Here is a 22,089-nt window from a genome sequence, read left to right as displayed (position 1 = left end):
GCCTGGCAATGGCAGCGGCTTGTCTATGGCTTCAAAACTTATTTTAATCCGAGTCCTTCTCAACTCTTCCCTTCCCAGGCATCACAGACCCTCTCTCTCGTGGTCTTCACCTTCCGCTAATCAAGCCAATCTTTCTTCTGCAATTCGCTGCCTGCTGCCGGTAGCGTCGCTCCTATTTCTCAGCCTGGCAGGCTGGTTTGAACTCTAGCGACAAACACCGAGTTGCCGACAGCAGTTGTATGAAGCGTTTACACTCTGGATTCGTATGCGGTGGTTGGACAGGGATGATCCTGCCTCGGGCGGCGGCTCGGCTTAGATGACCGTGAGACCTCACTTGCAGCCCCACTTCACCTCTCATCGGCTGAGGGGAGGGGGCTTGGCCCCCACTGAACCTCTTATTGGGCAAGGGGCTTCATCCCCCACTTAACCCCTCATTGGCCAAGGGGAGGGGGCTTCGCCCCCACTTAACCCCTCCCTGGCCGAGGGGGGCGCTGCTTTGGCCTCATCACGTCGCCGCGCGGAGGGATACATGACCGCGGCGGCGGAAGGATCGCGGCCCCCAGCCCCGGTGCGGCTGCGTGCCTGCGCGTCAACCAAACTAGCAGCAAACCCTCCCCTCCCCCACACCGCGTCCCGGCCGGCGCAACCACCCCCACCCAACGGGCGCTCGGGGAGTGCCACCCGCGGCCGCCAATCAGCGGGCGCCGCTCCCCGCCCTCGCGCCTGCCCCCACCGGGAGGGGGTTGGGAAGCGGCCTCGCGTCCCTCGCGCCCATTGGCTTCCGAGTCCGCCAATCCCCCTGCTCGGGGGAGGCCCCGCCTGGCGCACCTTGGCCAATCGCGGCTCGCGCTCCTTCGCAACGGACCGGCGGCGTAGCCAATCAGACGCCCGGCTCCGGGTGCCACGGGGCCTGTCGCGGCCAATGGCGGCCGAGGGGGGCGGGCGCTAGGAGGAAGCCAGCGACCGAGCGAGCCACAGGGAGGGAGGCGGGAGCGGCGCCGCTGGCGGAGGCGCAGGTTGGTGTCGGGCGGCGGCGGCGGCGGCGGCGGCAGCGGTAGCGGCCGCCGAGGTGGGGCGGCGGGCCGGTCCGTGCCGCGCGAGGTGGGGCGTCCACGGGCCTCGCTCTGACCCCCCCGCTCTTCCCTGATGAGGGGCGCGGCCCCGCCCCCTCCCCCCCGCGGGGCCGCGTCACCCGCGCGTGCAAGGGCTCGGTGCCCCCCTGGGTCCCAGCGCCTACCTCCTTGGGAGGGGCCGCACCGACCCCCCTCAGTGGGGGAGGGGGGAGCTCTGTAGGTGACACACACATATACATACGCACACATATACATATGTATAGAGATATGTGTGTGTGTATACACACGTACACATATATGTTTACACCCCCCCACTGTGTCAGGCGTGGGGGGATGCAGTGGCAGCGCTGGCACGCGAGCGGGCGAGGCGTGGTGGGTTTCCTCGGACCAGCTGGAAAGCATGAGAGAGAGTTGGGGGCTCATGGTGGTCCAGGAGCGAAGCTACTCGGGGCACTGTCCTTGTCCTGGGCGGCCAGGATGAGGCGCGAGTGCCAACCATCCTGGTGGGGTGGGAGGTTGGAGCAGGGACTGCTGTCGTATTGGGGACCCTCCTGCCAAGGAGGAAGGGGTCGGCTGTTGCGTGTCGCCTGGTCTGGCTGCGTGTCCCAAGTGTGGAACTGGGGCTCATTTCAGAGCAGCAGCTGGCTTTCATCGCAGGTGGGCTGTGGTGTGGTCAAGGGTGGGAAACTTAATGAAAGGTGGGCTTGGCAATAGTGGGCTCTGGGTTTGCTGCTTGATGTCTTCCCCCAACTGACTTTGCAGCTGAGGGAGTTGATGAGGAGCTGAATGGGGACGGCTGTGACCTGTCAGGGTTGTTTAAAAAGGAGAGTGAAGAACTGGCCGACTTCTGTTGTTGAGATGACTAGACTAAGGTGTCCTGTGGGCTCTTGCTTCTCCTCGCAGGGAGAGGAGAGGAGCAGGAGCTTGGTGATTTTCATAACGGGCTGTCTGACGGTTTAACTTTTGCTTCCCCTGGGACGTGGATTGCTTCCTAGAGTTGAGGGTGGCAAATTAGTGCATGATGTTTCTTTAATCCCCGCTGAGACTGGCACTGTATCTATTGCAAGCAAGAGGCTTGGAAGTAAACTTTTGCTTCATCTGTTGCTCTCCTCCTGCCTCAAAACCTCCCTTAGAAATGCCTAACCCCACCCGGCGAAGGGGAGGATGACAGTCCTCACAAGTACCTTAAAGAAAAGGGATGGTTTCATTTGGTGTTCCCAAAGGTCAAATAGGAATGACTCAAAACTAATATCTGGCAGTGTGTTTATACTATTGCCGCTAACTGGATTTCCCTTCTGAGTGTTCATACAGTGTAGGCTCAGAGCAGTACCCATCAGAAGGAATAACAGCTGAATTTCTGAACAGCGATTTCTTGAAAGAAACACCCCTATGTGTGGGTACTTTTTATGGTGCACTGAAACTGAAGTAGGAGTAGTAAACTCTACTGAGGTTTTTGATCATAATCTGACCTTTAAACTCTGGCATTTATAAGTTGGATTTTTTTTTTAAAATCAGTCTCCTCTCCAAGTTCTGACTTCATGAACAAATTAAGTAATTGTGGATTACACACTAAATCTTCAGACCAAGGTCTTCTTGGTTCCTCCTCCATTCTCTTCAATTCAGTTTTTGATTTTTTTTTTTCTTATTGCCCAAAAGTGCTGACTACAAGTCATTCCCACTGAACTTAATAATGCTGCAGATGCTCACTTACTGAATGCAGCTTAAAAACACAACTTCTGTGCATTTCTCTTATCCCTTCCTGGCAACTATCCTAGAGGGCAACAAGCTCGAGCTCCCTGGAGGACAAAGAGAATTCCCAAGTTCTGTCTGCAGAGCTCAGCACCTGCTGAAGTTTGAGATTAAAAGTATTTTCCATTTTTTTTAGATGTATTTTAACACTTTTAATAGGCTGCACATGTAAGCACTGTGTTTGAAAGCATCCATTTATGGGCCTGACTTGCTAAGTGAGCTGTAAATTCTGCTTTTCAAATTGGATTTAATGACTTTTATCATAAAGCCACAAACTGCTTGTGAACTGTGCTGAGAGACAAACAATACCTAAGCTTACTTTGCCAAAATATTTGTAATTGTTGATTTGTTAAACTGCATTGCTGCAGGTCATGGGATGGGATTAGATTTTGTAGTAGAACAGTGTGTATAGGCAGTCCTGTGTTCAGTACTATCTGGGCTAGAAGAAATGAGTGAGTGCAGGCAGTCTTTCTGAATTCTGTTTTCAACTTCCGGCAGGCTTTGTGAAGCGTCCCTGGAGAGTGCTCTATAAAGGCTAAGATTACACTTCTTCTGGTATGTTTTGTTATGGGTAAGGTACTCTGAAGTAATGAGGGGATACAGAGGGAAGTGGCTTCTTAATTTTCAAGCAGCTGAAACTGGAACTATTAGTTCAGATTAGACAAGGAAACATCTCCCAGATGATTAAAGACTCAGTTGCTTCAGGACAAGTTGGGAGGGAACCTTCTTTGTTAGTACAGAAACCTTGATTTGTACACTTCTGTTGCTTTTTCATGTTGGAAGGGTTTTGGTTGACCTGTATGAAGAATCAGTCAGTCATCTGTTTGTATTGGGCCTTCTTGAAGTGGGACTTAACCCTGTCTGCTAGTTGTGAAATCCACAGCGCTCTTGCTTAATGTAGAGTGCTTGGAGTGAAGAAAAAGCTGACAAGTTATGTGGATCAAACAGAAGTTGATATCTGTTAAATATTTTTTTTCTGTAGCAAACTTACACAGGAACATGACATGTTTAAGTAATTAGACTTCCACCTAAATGTAGTGCACACAATTTTTTCCATACATGAGGGGCAGTTATAGGAAACTGTCATGCCTTGAAATATTAACAAACCGCTATCGGTAAGACACCTCTGTCCAGGCTAACGAGCATAATGCAACCAAGTTCTGATGAGGTTGCTTGGAATACAGAGAGCATGTGGTGAGTAATCAGTCATTTCATCTGGTTTTTGGCAAAGTAGAGTAGACTCTTTTGTAACATTAGCTGGATTGCTAACATACTTCAGCCCCAATAGTGATTTAAGATGAAGATCAGTAAAAGTAAACCCTGGACCTCTTTCCTGTCTATAGTTAAATTATATAGTTATAGCAAGGCATGAATGTGAACACTTCTAAAACTCTTTAAGTTTCTTTATAGCAACAAAGAAATAATTAGGCATGTTTCTAATTTTGTAATAAACTTCGTAATTGAAGAAAAGTATCTGGCACCCACAACTTTTCTAACTGTAGTTTTGAGTTTCAAGTCTGTTATTTCTAGAATTAAGGCATTCAGACTTTTCTTGTTTTTTTAAATTTTGTGAAATATGTGAGAGCAAAAATGAAACAGTATCTTTATTTTTCCCCCCTTTTACTGTTCTTTACATTTTTAAAGAATTGTTAACGGCTTTGTAAAAATATGTCCATCATTATGCCTAGACCATTTTTATCTGTTGCTCACATTTTGTCTTATGATTACAGAACGGGTTAAATGTACTGTAGCAGTGGAGCTGGATCTGATTTGCAGTATTTTTATTGGTTTACAATGGTAGGCCATGGAGACCCTGCTGGGGTCAGTGTCAGGAGTGCTGCTGACCAGCATGTCCTGCCTACTTCCTCCTACATAGCACATACCAAAGCCATTTCAGCAACACGCTGAAGGTATGCCTGAGTTTCATCCAGGTTTGGCCTTACTCTTGGTTTTTGGGCTCTTGTGGCCACTGAGTGAGTCAGGCATAGCTCTCAGCAGCCCACTGAGGCTCACCAGGGAGGCACTGTAGACATGGCCTTAGTTTCAAAATAACCAATTTGCTTAGTAGCCATGTGCACAACCAGATCAAACAGAAATGGGATTGTGCTTATAAGGAATATGGAGCAAAGTCCTCTAGGCTTTGAAAGTAGCTGTTGTACACGTGCAGTATCCTTTAACTAGATAATGTCAGATATTTTGGAAGGTATCTAAGCATAAATTAGTGAGGGGTGACTGTTTTGACAGATGTGCCACAGATTAGTCCTGCACCTTCCCCAAGTACCATTTGAATCCTTTTCCTTTACTTGATTTGGTGCTTGTATTTCAGCTTCCTGACCATGCTGCTGCTCTGCTTCCTGCTCCTCGACTGATCTGATACTCTTCTTTCTGCTCCCAGCCCAACTGACCCCTCCCCATTTTGCTGTGTACCAAAGTGAGAAGTTGTCTGTGCCACTTCTGGCACTCCTGCTTGAGTTTGGCCACCCCTGGTGTAGGTGAAAAATACATAAGTGACTGTAAACGTATTTAAACATAACTACAAACTGGCAGAAGTACAAAATCACAACTCTTGAATTTGCTTTCAAGTAACCCTTTTAAGTAAGAGAGGTTTGCCTTGAGCTTCCTCAGCTAAGTGGGACCTTGCCTGGGAGCTTTTGGCCTGCTACTTAGCCAGATGGCATTTTTGGCTGGTTAATTCACCAGATGGCATTCACTGGGAGGGGGACAGTTTTAGAGCCACTTCCCACTGCTGGTCTAATTGGCTGAAGAGCTGAAATGAAGGTAGAACAGAGGCCATTGCCCAGCAGGCTGGCATGCTCCTAACAGTGTGACGGGAAAGGTCTAAAGCTGCTCCACTTGCACAAGACAAATGGTGAATGAGCTTTTGCTACATCTGCCTCACATGCTGCAGCATAAAAAGGAGGCAGTGTCTGCTCCCAAATCCCAGAAGCAAAGTTCTTTAATATGTCCCAGTGGAGAAAGGAGGAAGTGGGCATGCCACAATTGATGTCCTTGAAAATGTCCATTTTTATGTCTCAGCTGGGGCACCACCAGCTTTCACAGGTGCTGTGACATGGGTGCCACCATGGCCAGGCAAAAGTGCCCTATGTGATTCGTGCACAACCAGAACTCATGTGGCATGGGTGTGTACTCCTGCATTGAGGTTGTCTGATAAATGCAAAGCAGGCAGTTGGGCCTGCTGCTTATGCTTCAGCCCTTCCTGGTCCATCTTTACCATGCACCTCCTGGGAACAGGCACGCAGAACAGTTCTGTCATATTCACCTCTGTTTCTGGGAGACCAAAAAGGGCTGTGGCAAAAATGGGTGTTCCGAAGCTGCTTTAGGCTTATCTACAAATTTTAACGCAGGAGTGAGAATCGCTAGGAAGAGATGAAGAACCAAAAGAGTGGTTTTCACGTGGTGTTGCTACCAGATTCAGAAAAGTTGTGGAGGGTGCTTTAAATCTAAAAGGGTTGAAAACCACTGTTCCATAGTTAGGAGGGCGTAGAGGTGAATTGCTTGGCTCTAGGCTTGAATTTGGCTGCTTTGGCTATCCAGTTAATGAGATCTCTGTTCCCATGATATAATGGAAATTAAAGGAGCATCTTCAATTAGCCTGTAGAAGAAAAATCAGAATTTTGCAAAGATCCCTAAAATTGTGGAAATATTCTGAAAGAGATTTTTGTTAATACAATTCAATACCCTTCTCTGTTTCGCATAAAAGCCTGGCTCAAAGAATTTGAAAATGGGTCATCAGTTATTGTCTTGACTTTTTTTTTTTTTTGGTTCAAAATGAACTGAAGTTAATCAGATTTATTGTGGTTTACTTTGTAAACATTTCAATATTCATGCAATACTGAAAAAGAACCTTGAACAATATCACTGGACTTCGTTTTTTTGGAATACTCAGTTTTCAGCATGTTGGCATACTGTCTTTTAGAAACTGTCTTGAATATAATCAATTCTAATTTAAATTTCTTGCATTACGCTAAAATAATGAACAAAAATCCCCTACATGGGGATAGGGGGTAGTTCCGTCTTTTGTTGACAGAAGGTCACATAGAACTCAAAGCCTGCTTCTAACATCAGAAAGGGAAGCTTTATCTCTTCTGGAATTTGACTGATGACTACAAAACTGTTGGTCCTATGACCTCACAGGACACCAAACATTGTAGAAAGAAATTTAGCTTCTTGCCTTTGTAAAAATGAGTCTTCAGAGATCCTCTTTCCTCAAGAGCTTGATACCTTTGTCTCTCATATGGTGAATATTCAGAAATAGAGTTCCTTAAAACCCAGGAAACTTTGGCTACTTCTCCAGGTGCTAGTGGTGGATTGTGTGATTGTGTGCTTAAAACTGATGGCTGAATCCTTCCTTTCTGCTGACAGTAACACCAGCTTCTGCCTCCATGGCAGCCAAGAGCGTGCCTGTGTGCTACCTGCTGTAGCCTCCTTAATAGTTGTTCAGGTATGTCTAAGGCTGCCATACATGTTATTCTGGCATTGCTGTTGTATGGTACCATGTAGAGCTGCCAGGTGCTTGTGCTTTCTGGTTGCTTCTAGGGATGTAAAAGGTAAAAACAACAATTATATTTATACCATTTAATATTTACCTCTTGGATCAGTGCTGCCCATTGTTGGAGGAGCGGCTCCAGCAGGGGCTGCTGGGAGGAAGCACAGATCTGGGCTGTGGCATCGTGTGGCTGCTGCGGCAGGGAGGTAACTAGCAGTTCCCTGAGTGGGGATGAAGCTGGGCAGAGTTCTGTGGTGGAGCTGGAAGGGCTTGAGTAGGAGTGAGTGCAGCAGCAGGGCTGCCATCAGGTGCTACAGGGGTGGGCTGCACAGAGTCAGGCCCCCTCGCCCTAGCACCCACCGGGGCTCCTGCCTGCTGTGACAGCTGTGCCCCTGTGGGTGCTGTGGAGGGAGGTGGCTTCTTCATGCAGCTGAACCACGCAGCACCTGATGGAAGCCCCATCGCTGTGTTCACTCCTACTTAAGACCTGCGGGCTCTGTTGTGCAACTTGCCCAGCTCTGCTCCCCCAGGTAACTGCTGATTACCTCCCTGTTGCAACTGCTGCACAATGCTGCAGCCCAGATCTGTGCCCACCCCCTGGGCAACCCCTGCCAGATCTGCTCCCTCAACAACAAGCAGCTCTGAATTGGGACCCTGCCAGAACTTATTGCCCTGTGCTGCTGCTGTGTCACTGCCTGCCCGCTTCCACACATTCACCGCACAGTCTGCTGTGGCCACAGGCTTCAGTCCCAGCTGGTGGTGAAACTTTCCACAATCCCACACTCGGCTCAGCTCCCTGCCCCTCTGCCATGGGACCATTTAACTGATATAAGTAGAGGAGGTTAAACGGGTAATTTTCTAAACGATATTTACATCCCTAGTGGCTTCCAGGCATTGGCTGCTTCCTATCAGTAAAAATGCTTTTATGTAGGCAAGTTCCCAGTCTTCTAGCAACTAGAAAAGATCAGTTTTTGTTAATGTTCACATTTCAGAGCACAAGCAAAATGTGGTGTGTTGTATTCTGGTTTCTCATATCATAAAGAAGCCAGAGCATTTGGTATTTTTGCTAGCGCCAATGGTAGAATCGTAGAATGTGAGGGTTGGAAGGGAACTTGGGAGGAGGCAGCAGATTGCTGCTCTGCCCTGGCTTGACCACGTTGTCACTGCTGCGAGATCCCTGCCCAGCTGCGCACCTTGCCAGCGGTGCTGGGGCGGTCTCCATTGAAACCCTGGCCCCATGCTGTTACTGCCCAGCTGCTGCTGGGATCTCCATGGAAACTGGCTGCAGCGAGTGGGCAGGGGCTGCTGGGAAATGGAGTTTACTGTGGGGCCCTGTCCAGCCCACGGGCTGGACTTTGCCTGCCCCATGTCTACGTACTTTATGTAGTGGGGGATCGGCTAAAATGGGACACAGTGGTCCAGATGTGGCCTCATCAGTGCTGAATGGAGGGGAAGAATCACTTCCCTCGCTCTGCAGGCAATGCTCCTACTAATACAGCCTGACATGCCTTTACCTTTCTAGGCACCAAGGGCACACTGCGGGCTTATATTCAGCTTCTTGTCTACTCTAACCCTGAGGTCCTTTTGTGCAGAGCTGCTTCATAGCCAGGCAGCCCCAGCCTGTACCGGTGTATGGGATTGTCCTGTCTTAAGTGCAGGACTTTGCACTTCTCCTTGTTGAACCTCATGAGACTTCTTTTAGTCCAATCCTCCAGTGTGTCAAGGCATCTCCAGCATATCTACTACTCCCACCAGTTTGGTGTTATCTGCAGACTTGCTGAGGGTGCACTCCATCCCATCTTCCAGGTCTTTGTTGAAGATATTGAATTAAACTGGCCCCAGGACTGACCCCTAGGGCACTCCATTTGATACAAGCTGCTAGGGTGGATTTGATTTAAAGCAAATCAATTCACATCATGATTTAAATCACTGGTCAGGAACCTTCAATTTTAATCATTGTTTTTTACAAAGAGTGCATTCTTGTTATTTGATATCCTTTATTCATATAACTTTCTGAAACTTTGCGCTTTTAGAGAAAGGTAAGGACTTGACTGTGTGCGCACAAACTTAGAGAGACAAGAGGGCTGATTGGTAGGTAATCAGGTCTGTTATCTCTCATTTCCATATACTGCTGTTAACAAGGATGTTATCTCTGGAGACTGCAAACTCACCCTGTGCCCGAAGAAGGGCATTTGTGCCTGACAGCTTGCAAATGAACGATTTTCCCAACTATTTAGTTGGTTTAATAAAAGATATCGCATCTACCCGAAGAACCTTGACTGGCTGTGACCTTTGGAGATGCAGATCCACAGTTTGAGACCTGAAACTAAGCATCACAGAGTCCCATTGGGCAGAGTGGCTTTCTTTAATCTTTACTGACCTATAGAGGAGTGTCTGGTAACCCCATAAGATTGCGCCCCTAATATAGTCCATGGCCTGTTGTGACCTATTTATAAAACTTCTACAAAGGTTACGTGAATATATTGTCTCAAATAGTATATAATTAGAAGTTATAATCCCTGTTCCATGATAATAACTTAGAGCTTTCATAGAATCATAGAAAATTAGAGTTGGAAGGGACGTCAGGAGGTTATCTATTTCAACCCCCTGCTCAAAGCAAGACCTTCTCCAACTAGATCATCCCAGCCAAGGCTTTGTCTAGCTGAGTTTTGAAAACCTCCAAGCATGGAGCTTCACCACCTCTCTGGGTAACCTGTTCCAGTGTTTTACTACCCTCCTAGTGGAAAAAATTCTTCCTAATATCCAACCTAAACTTCCCCTGTTGCAACTTGAGACTGTTGCTCCTTTTTCTGTTGTCTGCTACCACTAAGAACAGCTTAGCTCCATCCTCTTTTGAATCCCCCTTCAGGTAGTTGAAGACTGCTATTAAGTCCCCTCTCGGTCTCCTCCAGACTAAATAAACCCAGTGGCCCAAGTTTTTCCTCATAAGTCATGTCCCCCAGCCCCCAAACTATTTTTATTGCCCTCCGCTAGGCTCTCTCCAGTATCTCCACACAGCTTTATCTTTATATAAGTTTATTTATATAATTATCTTTTAAGACGCTTTAAAAAAATAAACTTATATAAAGTACTGATTAAATAAAACAATCTGATTTATATTAAATTAATTAATTAATTTTTATTATGCATTTTTAAAAAATCCTGCCAGCTGCCAACTAGTCATCAAGCCAATGATTACTACCCTTTGAGCCCAATGATTCAGCCAGTTTTCTAGCCATCTTATAGTTCATTCATCCAACCTGTAGTTCCTCAGGTTGCTTGTGGCAGTATTGTGGGAGACTGTGTCAAAAGCTTTGCTAAAATCAAAGCAAATCATGTTCACTGATCTTCCTGCATCCACAGAACCAGTCTTCTCATTATAGAAGGCAGTGGGGTTAGTTGGGCATGGCTTGCCCTTGGTCATTTCATAGTGACCGTTCCTAATCGCCTTTGTCTCCTCCATATGCTTAGAAATGAATTCCTTGAGGATCCTCTCCATGATTTTTCCAGGGACTGAGGTGATGCTGCCATGTAGTTCCCTGGATCCTCCTCCTTTGCTTAAAGATAGGCACTATATTTGCCCTTTCCCAGTCACCTGGGACTGCCATGAGTTTTCAAAGATAATAGCCAGTGGCTCTGCAGTCATATTGGCCAACTCCCTCAGCACCCTTGGGTGTATTGCATCCGACCAGATGGACTTGTACACATCTGGCTTCTCTAAGCAGTCTCTAACCTGTTCTTTTGCCACTGTTGGCTGCTTACTTCCTCCCTGTCTGATAGCTGAAGTGTGTTCCTAATAGTCCAAAAAGGAAAGCCTTTATTCCAAGGCCTTATTTCATCAAGTAACCTGTAAGGAGGCCTCCATCCTGCATGTTTTAGTTTTTGCAGGTATCACATGCTTATTGTTAACACTTGTTTCAAAGTGTTGTAGCAGAACAGAATAAAATAAAGTTAGAACAGCAGGCGCTGCTCAGAGGCTGCCAACTGTGACTCTTTAATCATCACAACTATAAAATCAAACACTAGGAAGCAGAAATGTAGTGGCAAGGATGGTGGAGCTAGGTGCAACTGGAGCTTTTCTAGTCTTATACTGGAGGCCGGAAAATAAAGTAGATGAACTTTGCCAGTATCTGGTTCAGCAGCCCGTGTTACTTATAACGGCAGTTTTACAGAGTACCTGTAGTAGGCACAGAAACCTGGGCCTCTCCTGGAAGAAACTAGTTTAAGGTGCACCATAGAAATGCTGTGCCCATGTTTGCCCAAAAAAAATGCATCCCAAAGGGGTATTATTGTACATTACTTGCTCCAAGTAGTTTGTTCAGCTTGGCACTGGGCAGGATAGTAAAAGCTCTTGGAGGGTACTAATCTTCACTTTGAGTTGGCCGTGGTGGGAAATATCCAGAATAATGGGCAAGGCATCTTAGTTGTACCACTTGGCAGGGTGTGAGGCTGTAAATGAAAGATGGAATTACCATTATTCAGTGTCTTGCTGGGTAATCAAAAGTCAGATCCTAGGCACTTTGACAGTAAGGAACATCCTTTTGGGGGTGAGGGAAGGGAGACGACAAAAATGAAGGTTGAGGGGGAGATGACAAAAATGAAGGTTGAGGATGACTCCTTGATTGTGAACAAGACGGAGGCTGCTTATCAGCTGTTTCACAGTATGGGAGTGAGAGTGTTTGAAGAGGAAAGGTCAGAAGTTCCCTTTTTTTGGCATGTTAGTATGATGGGTCTAGCTCATCAGAAATGAGTTTGTAGTGAAGTGGATTTGTGAGTCACTGGCATATATATGGCTGAGTCCACGTGGGTGGACATGGTTGCTAGATAATAGCATGCATAATGAAGTGTTAGGGGTCTAGACAGGAGGCAGTGGAGGTGGGAGGACCCACTAAAGAAATGGAAAGGAGGGGAAATCAACTTGTAGTTGAGGAAGATTCCAGTACCCAAGAAATGCGATCTACTTTCCAGTCAGTTTTTATCATGTGCTACTTTTGCACAGTGCAACTGAAGCAGTTCCACTGCTGGATAATGACTTAAAAGGATACAGGTGAAGAGGTCTGAGCCAAAATCTGATAACTTGCTCTTCCAGAGATTACAAGATTTGTTTTCTTTGACGGTCCTCAACTACTCATAACCTTTTTTTCACTGCTTCAGAAAAAGTTTCGGAATGTTTTCTTCCATGCCTGGCCTGTACCTAAATGCAGCTCCTCAGTATATGAGAAGTGCTTTCAGTTATTTTGATGGGGGGGGCGTACTCTTCCATTGCCATTTTCCCTTGCTTAACTCCAAGTAACTGAAGCCTCAGCGTTCAGACTGCACTTATTAATAGTCCCTACTTTGTCATACTGCTGTTCAGTTTTGCTGCCCTGCAAGCCTTACACATCTAGCTACAAAATAGCTTGTGCGTGTGCTCCGTCATGATCTGCTGAAGTCTTAAGACTAACAAAATCTTGCCCTACTTTTGTCACGTTCTCTCTGCTCAGCCTGCTATAGACCTTGGCCCCGCTGCAATAAATGACACTATTCCCACGTGCACGTGTACACACTGCCTGCCAAAGGTCTAAATACGAATGGTTAGGAGCAGCAAACTAGCCCGAGAAAACCAAGCATACCAAATCTTGAGGCATCTCAGCAGTTTTGTTGTCACTTGTTTGTAGTCAAATTCTGGTGCTGCTTCACTGCTTGCAAAGGTGTGGCATTCGTAATGTAAACTGATGCCCTAGAAAGGACTTAAATCTGGAAAACTTTTTTGCAAGCAGTGCTGCTTAATATTTGTGGTGTTATTTTTTTTTAAACAACTTGCATACAGATTCAAAGGCAGCAGATGTTCTTATGTTTTAAAGGCTCTGGGGAGCTAGACCAGTAAGGCATTCACCTGTACTTTGTGAACCGGGTGAAATAACTAGAAACAGAATATACCTGAAAAATTCAGATTGGGTGAGCTCTAAATAACTTTGCTTTTGTGAAGTAAAAAAAAATCTGTCTAACTGTTCCTTTGGCTCTTGTAAGTATAGCTTTTCTGTGGCGGTGGTTGTTGCCATGTTGGCCTAAGGACACAGGCAGACAAGGTTCTTTGGGTAGATGTGATATCATTTATTAGCACAACTAAATAGTTGGAAAAACTGTTCTTTGCAAGCTTTTGGGCACAAACAGCCTTCTTCAAAGCTTGCAAAGAACAATTTTTCCAACTATTTAGTTGGTCTAATAAAATATCACATTTACCCAAAGAACCTTCCCTAGCTTTTCTGTTGCACTTAAACACTTACACAGGTTATAAGTGCTTGACTGGGAAAGACACCTTTACTTTGCTGTCCAACTTTTGGGGGGCTGCACAGCACTGTGCTGTGTTGTATGCCCCCACCTCCCAGTTTTGCTGTATGAGGTTTCTTAGCTCACCCCCAGGACATGCCCTGTCCCACCTCACCCCCAGCGACTGGGGCAGGAAGAAGCAGCTGGAGGAGGGAAGGAGGGCTGAGAAACTGATAGCAGGAAACCATCGGGGGAGTGTTCCCTGAACTAGATACCTAGGGAACTCAGGCCAACCCTTTGTGCTGCATCTGTCCCACAGGCTGCTGGTTGGACAGTCCTAGCTTAGGTTATGGAAAAATTGGGATTTGTTATCTGGGAGGCAAGAGAGCACATGGTAGAAGTGTATAGAACACTATATTGCTGGTAAGTACCATTACTTTTAATTTGGAAGAGGAAAACAGTTGAAGTCTGTGACATGGAAAGGTGGCAGGTCTAAAATTGATAGTAGAAAAAGTCTGTAGATTGTAGAATTGTTATGTAAGGTCCAGGAATTTGACAAGTCAGGAATTGGACTCCGGGGTGTCAGGCATATCCCGAGTTGGCCGGTAATGACAGGATGTTGCAAAGCAGAACTTCCTGTTATGCTTCCTGTATAGCACTCCAAGTGCACAAACCAGAAACTGGGATTGGAATCACATGAATTATACTGGGTTTACTTCAATGAAGTCGGTGGAGATGGTACAGATTACACTTGGGCAATCAGTACCCATTTCCATGAGGTGACTGGCTCTGTGGATGTGGGGAGTGGTGGATCTGGTATACCTTGATTTTAGCAAAGCTTTTGATTCTCTCAGTTAAGCTAAGGAAGTACAGGTGGGATGAATGGTCTGTAAGGTGGATAGAAAACTGGCTGGAGCATCAGGCTCAGAGAGTAGTAATCAATGGCTCGATGTCTAGTTGGCAGCTGTTGTCAAGTGGAGTGCCCCAGAGGTCGGTTCTGGGGCTGGTTCTGTTCAGTGTCTTCATCAGTGAAGAAGGCAGAGTGCACCCTCAGCAAGTTTGCAGATGATACCAAGCTTAGGGGTGGGGGTAGGGCTCTAGGATTCAGTGTGACCTAGACAAATTGGCGGATTGAGCCAAAAGGAATCTCATGAGGTTCAACATGGACAAGTGCAACGCCCTGCACTTAGGGTGGATCAGCCCCATGTACTGGTACAGGCTGAAGGCTGGCTGGCTGACTGGCTGGGCAGCATCTCTGTAGAAGAGGACCTGGGGGTTACAGTGGACAATAAGCTGAATATGTGCCCTTGTTGTCAAGAAGGCTAACAACATCCTGGGCTACATTGGCTAGTCAGTCAGGCCCTCGGGGATCATGACCCTAGGGAGATGGGAGTTCAAGAAGAGTGGTTGCTTCTCAAGGAAGCGATCCTCAGTGCACAAGCTAAATCTATTCCAACATGGAGGAAAGGCAGCAAGAAGGCACAGCAGCTCCCCTGGCTCTCCAGAGATCTAGCGGACCTACTGTGGCTAAAAAGGAAAGCCTACAAAGGATGGAGGACGGGATTCACCTCCAAAGAGGATTACTCCGTGCTGGTCTGGTCCTGCAGGGAGCAAACCAGGAAAGCCAAGGCTGCAACTGAACTCCAACTAGCTTCAGGCATCGAGGACAACAAAAAGTCCTTTTTCAGATATGTGGGGAGCCGGAGGAAAAGCAAGGGCAGTGTTGGAACCCTGCTAAACCAGATGGGGCACCTGACAACTGATGCCCAGGAAAAAGCCAACCTATTAAATAGGTACTTTGCGTCAGTCTTTCATCAGTCACACGGGATGCCCATGCCTGCTATGGGACAGGGAAATCTGGGTGAGGGGGATCCCCTACCCTCCATCAATGCTGACCTCGTGAAGGAACACCTTGAGAAGCTGGATCCCTTCAAGTCAGCTGGCCCTGACAATCTGCACCCCAGGGTACTCAAGGAGCTGGCGAGCGTCATAGCCCAGCCCCTGGCACGGATCTTTGAAAACTCCTGGCGCTCTGGTGTAGTGCCCGAAGACTGGAAGAAGGCCAATGTGGTGCCTATCTTCAAGAAAGGGAGGAGAGTGGTTCCGGCTAACTACAGGCCCATTAGCCTGACTTCTATCCTGGGGAAGATCTTGGAAAAGTTTATTAAGGAGGCCATCCTTGATGGACTGGCCCAGGCTAACATCCTAAGGGATAGCCAGCATGGGTTTGTTGCAGGTAGGTCTTGTTTGACCAATCTCATTTCCTTCTATGACCAGGTGACCTATCACCTGGATAAGGGAGAAGAGATTGATGTCATATATCTTGACTTCAAAAATGCCTTTGATCTGGTATCCCATGATCACCTCTTGGCCAAACTGCCCAGTTGTGGCCTTGGCTCCACCACGATCCGCTGGCTGGGAAATTGGCTTCGTGGTCGGACCCAGAGGGTTGTAATTGATGGCAGTCACTCATCGTGGTGCCCTGTGACCAGTGGAGTCCCTCAAGGCTCTGTCCTTGGACCCGTACTGTTCAACATCTTCATTAACGATGTGGACACTGGAGTCAGGAGTGGACTGGCCAAGTTCGCCGATGACACCAAACTTTGGGGCAAAGCATCCACGCCAGAAGACAGGCGGGTGATCCAGGCTGACCTGGACAAGCTCAGCAAATGGGCAGATGAGAACCTGATGGTGTTTAACACCGATAAATGCAAGTTTCTCCACCTTGGGAGGAAAAACCTGCAGCACCCTTATAGGCTCGGCAGTGCTACGTTGGTTAGCACTACAGAAGAAAGAGACTTGGGGGTCATCATTGACCACAAGATGATCATGAGCCTGCAATGCGATGCTGCGGCTAGTAAAGCGACCAAAATGCTGGCTTGCATCCATAGATGCTTCTCGAGCAAATCCCGGGACGTCATTCTCCCCTTGTACTCGGCCTTGGTGAGGCCGCAGCTGGAGTACTGCTTCCAGTTTTGGGCTCCACAATTCAAAAAGGATGTGGAGAAGCTTGAGAGAGTCCAGAGGAGAGCCACGTGCATAATCAGAGGTCAGGAAAACAGATCTTACAATGAGAGGCTGAGAGCCATGGGGCTCTTTAGCCTGGAAAAGCGCAGGCTCAGGGGTGATCTGATGGCCACCTATAAGTTTATGAGGGGTGACCACCAGGATCTGGGGGAACATCTGTTCACCAGAGCGCCCCAAGGGATGACGAGGTCGAACGGTCACAAACTCCTGCAAGACCGTTTCAGGCTGGACATAAGGAAGAATTTCTTTACTGTGTGAGCCCCCAAGGTCTGGAACAGTCTGCCAGCGGAGGTGGTTCAAGCACCTACATTGAACACCTTCAGGAGTAAATTGGATGCTTATGTTGCTGGGATCCTATGACCCCAGCTGACTTCCTGCCCTTTGGGCAGGGGGCTGGACTCGATGATCTCCCGAGGTCCCTTCCAGCCCTAATGTCTATGAAATCTATGAAATTGGTAAGGGTGTTGCCGGTAGGTCAAGGAAATTGATCCTTCCCCTCTATTCAGCTCTGGTGAGGCCACATCTGGAGTCCTGTGTCCAGTTTTGCCCCCCCCCCCCCACTACAAAAAGGATGTGGACAAATTGGAGAGAGTCCAGCGGAGGGCAGCAAAAATAGTTTGGAGGCTGGAGCACATGACTTATGCGGACAGGCTGAGGGAACTGGGCTTATTCAGTCTAGAAGGGAGAAGGCTGAGAGGGGATTTTAATAGCAGCCTTCAACTACCTTAAGCAGTATTCAAAAGAGGATGAAGCTAAACTGTTCTCAGTGGTGGTAGATGACAGAACAAGGAGTAATTGCCTCAAGTTGCAGCAAGGGAAGTTTAGGTTATATAGTAGGAAGAATTTTCTCACTAAGAGGGTAGTGAAGCACTGAAACAGGTTGCCCAGAGAGGTGGTGGAGGTTTTCAAGACCTGGCTCGACGAAGTTGATCTAGTTGGGCCTGATCCTGCTTTGAGCAGGGGGTTGGATTAGATGACCTCAGGAGGTCCCTTCTAACCCTAATTTTCTATGATTCTATGATATCTCATCTAATGATGTGATGAGCCATTAAGGAATGCTTCATTTCCTCAAGTGTTTTGAGAAATCTCATGAAGGTTTGAACATAATGTTGACTGAAACATGGGGCACGGCTCATGGTGGGTATTCTGTCCAGTGTGCTGCCTAGAATTTGACCAGGTTTTAGATTTTGTGGGTCTTCACATTTGTAATTTGAATTAATTAATTTATATCTTTATATACTTAGATATGAAGCATGTGAGTATTAATGGGTATCCTTCTATAGCCAGTGTGCATTTGCACAGGGTAGAGATGTAAATGGTCTTGAAAATGAACACCTAGTCAGTTTAATATAGGGTTGAGAGCAAGAAGCGAATAAGTTCTTGCAGCAGTCTGTGCATTAAATGTCAGAGATTAGAAAACCTGAAGCTTGGAAACTTTAAACAGTAAAACACTGATCAAAACAGTCAATTGCTGATTGGAAAGAAGATGGGAACTTGTGCATTTTGACTTCCAGTTCAGGCCTTAACTAAAAGATGATATATATGACTTGCCTGGTGACATGATTGCCTACCTAAAACCAGCTTTATAGTTTTGAGTTTATAGTAGGAATATATAAAATTGTAGTAAAAGTGAATTCTTCCAAGAAATCTCAATTTGAGTTAAAAGGAAAGGACAAGATAATGGCTTTCAGTGATCTTTCAGTATTTTTATAGTAAGGTTGGAGTGTTACTGTAGCTTTAATAGTCCAAGAAATAGGCAAGAAGCAAGTTTTTTGGGTGAAATGCTCTATTAGACCAAGAGTGTAGTTGGGCACAAATTGCTCTTCAGGGGACACACACACACACTCTCTCTCTCTCTCTCTCTCTCTCTCCCCCCTTCCCCCCCCCCCCCAACTGCTTGTTTGTGGTTGTGGATAAAGAACCCTTGAAATTGGAAGGAGACAGGTTACTGTTGCAAAATCCACTGGATAAAAGTGAAAGCAAAATCTTGGCATCTTCCTATTTTGGCAGGATTTACTACCTGTAACTAATGAATTTTCCCACAAATCATTGTACACATAGTTTGGAGAAAAAAAGATGATAAGCCTTTTCAGCCAGTTTGAGTGGCTTTCTAATGGGTGCCCTGTGGGGAATCAACTTTGTGGCAGTCTATACTCTTGTGATGAAGCAATAAATGACTAGCTAAACAGGCACTGGAGACTTCCACCAATAAATTGTGATGAAGTAATACTTTGAAGTTATAGATTTAGCAAGTGTAATCTTATTTAAGGCTATGCAAATGTGCATACATCTCTGTACATTGTTTACTGTCAGTCTATTCAAAATGCATGTGAACCAGCTCACTTGTCCACTTAAATCCTCCAAGTATAATAGATTAATCTTGCTATAAGTCTTTTAGTGGCATCTAGACAAGAGTCATTTTTGTTTCTCTGTTGTGTTTTAGTGGATTGCTTTTTTTCAAAATGAGTGGTTTAATTTTAATCATCAAGTGATTAGGTTTAAGCAATACAAGGGGGGAAAGCTAAAACATGGGTTTGCTGCAACTGCAAACTATCTTTGGCATGAGTCACTGGCCCTTATGGAACAACAAGAAGGAATTATCTTTGAAAAGCAATTTGTGTTAATCAAAACAAAAAATGAATTGGGGGTGGAGTGGGGTGGGGGCAGGGAGTTAATCCAAAATCTGTGGGGCTGCTTACCCCAGATTTGCAAGTGTTAATTGAAATAAGTTTCTAGAAGTGTTTGCAACTTTTTTGTTGGGGGTTGGAGGAACAGGATGAATGGTGCATTACCACTTCCCTTTTAGAAAAGGGAGAAAGAACATCTACCTGCTCTTGAGTTTAATATGTAAGGAGAGCGTCAAATTTAGCTTCAATGCATGATGATTAGTTGTGGGGGCCCTTGGCTTGTTTATGTGTGGGTTTGGGGGGTTTTTTAAATTAACTTATTTTGGTAGTCATTCTGGAATATGTCACAAATTCTACTACGTTTGATAACAGGGTGTTTACCAAGGCATTTGTGCCACTAAAAACTAGGTGCTCACTTTTTGTTTCTTCTGCTTTCCTTTGGATAGGGCTGCTAACTCATTGAGTCAGTGCTGCATCTGCTGAGAACATGTCATCCATATTGCCATTCACTCCACCGGTTGTGAAGAGGCTACTGGGATGGAAGAAATCAGCTGGTGGCTCTGGAGGAGCAGGTGGCGGTGAGCAGAATGGTCAGGAGGAGAAATGGTGCGAGAAAGCAGTGAAAAGCTTGGTCAAGAAGTTAAAAAAAACAGGACAATTAGATGAGCTTGAAAAAGCCATCACCACTCAGAACTGCAATACAAAATGTGTTACAATACCAAGGTAAGTGTTCTTGGGTTTGAAATACAGTTCAAGCTATAGGAGGTGGCTGTGTGCAGAGTTTTTTGTGTGTTTGTGTTTAAATTGTTCTACAGAAAGCATTGTCTCATTTGCATGCTTCCAAATTCTTTTTATTTGAAAACTCATCTTGAACTTAAATAGTAATTATTTTAACTGTGGTTTTTTTTAACTGAATAGCGTGCTTAACAAGGTCTCTAACTCATCAGTCGGACAAATATTTTTAAGACCTGCTGACTCATTTCTTACCTAGGTTTCACACACTGTATTATTGGTATAATGGGGCTTTTAGCAGTGTAGATCAGAGCATTCTCTTTAATGTCTTAAATCTGAAAATCTTATCTGTACCTGGAAGGGTCTACTGAACTTGCAGTTCCAGTGTAAAAATTGACTTGTTTCCTTGGTCAACACTTCAGTCATCTAACATTTTACATATGATGATCTTGCATTGTTTATTGTAAACTTCACTTATACATGTTGCAGCCTCTCCCCTTGGACGAGGGAAACATGTTATGCTAGGAAACCATCTTTACCATGGAATCTTTTATTACCAGTTAATGGAAACATTTATTAACCCATTTCTTGCTATATATTATTTCTGTGCCTTATACATGCATCTAGGTGAGTGACTTTCTTGATTTAATTCATAGCAACTGCTGTGTGAAAGGAAAGGGTTATCTTTGTAAGCATTTATTTGACCTGTAGATCCATGTTGTGCAGAATTCACACTGGGGCACATGCCTGACTTCATTTAACTCTTGTCTGAAATGTAAATATGGGATCATCTCACAGGTGCCTTACTTGTCTGCTGAAAAACCTGATTACATGTGAAATGGAAATGCTGTACCCATATCCAGTAGTTGCCTATTAAGTAAGCACTGTTGCATCAGTCTTCAGAGTTTGAATTCTTATTTCATCCCGTGTCATATTAAATGCATATTTATTTTGCACAATAGATCTGACTTAGCAAAGGATGCTTTGCATCCTCTAGGGGTGAAATACAACCTTTACGTAGGAAATATTTTAGCATTCCTTGTTTTATTTGGCCTAACTCTTGTGTCCTCTTTTCCCTGTCCCCTCTATCTGCTACTATTTTTTTTCTGTTTTTTGCTCTCTTTTCTTTCTTTCTACCCCCTTTGTCCCAGTTGCTCTTTTTTTGCTTTTTTGCTTTTCTGTAGAAATCCCTAGATCCTGTGAGCTTCAGTTCCACTGCTTTTCTGATGCTAGCTAATAAATGATCAGCAGTAAACTATTTAGATGTTTTATTAATAGTTTGAGAGAGGACTGGAGCCTCTTGGCAGTATTGGTTTATAAAGTCTTATAGATTTTTATGGCACTCCTTGGCACCACAAGAGGTAGAACCTTATTTGAAAGGAGTTTGTTTGGGTAACTAAATTTTGCCATGGGGAGCTACTCTGGAACACGGTGGATTCAAATTCTAGGCTAGGTGTTGGACCTCTAGGAAGTCTTACAGAGAGGTTTCAAAGACATTAACAGAGAAACAATCATAGTTTTATGCAAATAATTTAAAGCCAATGATAAATGGACTAGTTTGTCTATTCATCAAAATCTTCTTTGGGCTACCTCTGTTAAGGCAACTTGTCTTGCATCTTAATGGGACAAAATAACTACTGCTTATCACCTGTATTACGTGGAACAGTATTGTATCCATAATGTAATCTTGGCATCAAAATGAGGAGCGGTTTTAGTGCTGCAGTTTGCTGATACTTCCCAAACTCCAAGAATTTTAAGTAGCATGGCACTGCTTTGAACAGGGGCTGCAAACACCTCCATTAATATCCAGTGGCCCATTAATTCAGTGTTTCTTTGTGCTTGGGTTTCTTTGCAGAAAGGACTTGTTTCATCTGTTACTTGTCTCCTGCTGGCTACCTCTTAAAAAATAGTAAGGTGGAATCCAGGGAGGTCTTCCAGTTGTCATATATATTCCTGTTTAATCTTCTAACTAAACTCAAACATGCCTGCAGCCCCAGCATCCTGGGGTTGGGTGTCAGACTTGCACATTCCCAGGTGTCTCAGAACATCTCAGTTACGCTGATCAGATGAGTAACACCTTTGATGGTTTCCTTTTTAGTCTAAATTTTAGTTAGAAATCTAATCT

General features: G+C 45.5%; 1 protein-coding gene across 2 annotated transcripts in view; it reads left to right on the top strand.

Annotated features, from left to right (window-relative positions):
- Positions 1 to 923: 923 nt before the first annotated feature.
- Positions 924 to 22,089, top strand: part of SMAD2 (SMAD family member 2) — a 71,166-nt gene continuing 50,000 nt past the window's right edge. For both annotated transcript variants that reach the window (XM_090037756.1, XM_090037755.1), the window contains exons 1-2: positions 924 to 1,016; positions 19,679 to 19,955. In XM_090037756.1, the coding sequence (XP_089893882.1) occupies positions 19,720 to 19,955 (236 nt within the window). In that variant the 5' untranslated portion in view covers positions 924 to 1,016; positions 19,679 to 19,719. The remainder of the gene's footprint in view (positions 1,017 to 19,678; positions 19,956 to 22,089) is intronic.

This window comes from Crocodylus siamensis, chromosome 3 (assembly GCF_052110815.1).
Source record: "Crocodylus siamensis isolate JL-2025a chromosome 3, ASM5211081v1, whole genome shotgun sequence".
Lineage (NCBI taxonomy): Eukaryota > Metazoa > Chordata > Crocodylia > Crocodylidae > Crocodylus > Crocodylus siamensis.
Note: the sequence above shows the minus strand (reverse complement) of the source record. Positions and strands in the feature narration are given on the sequence as shown.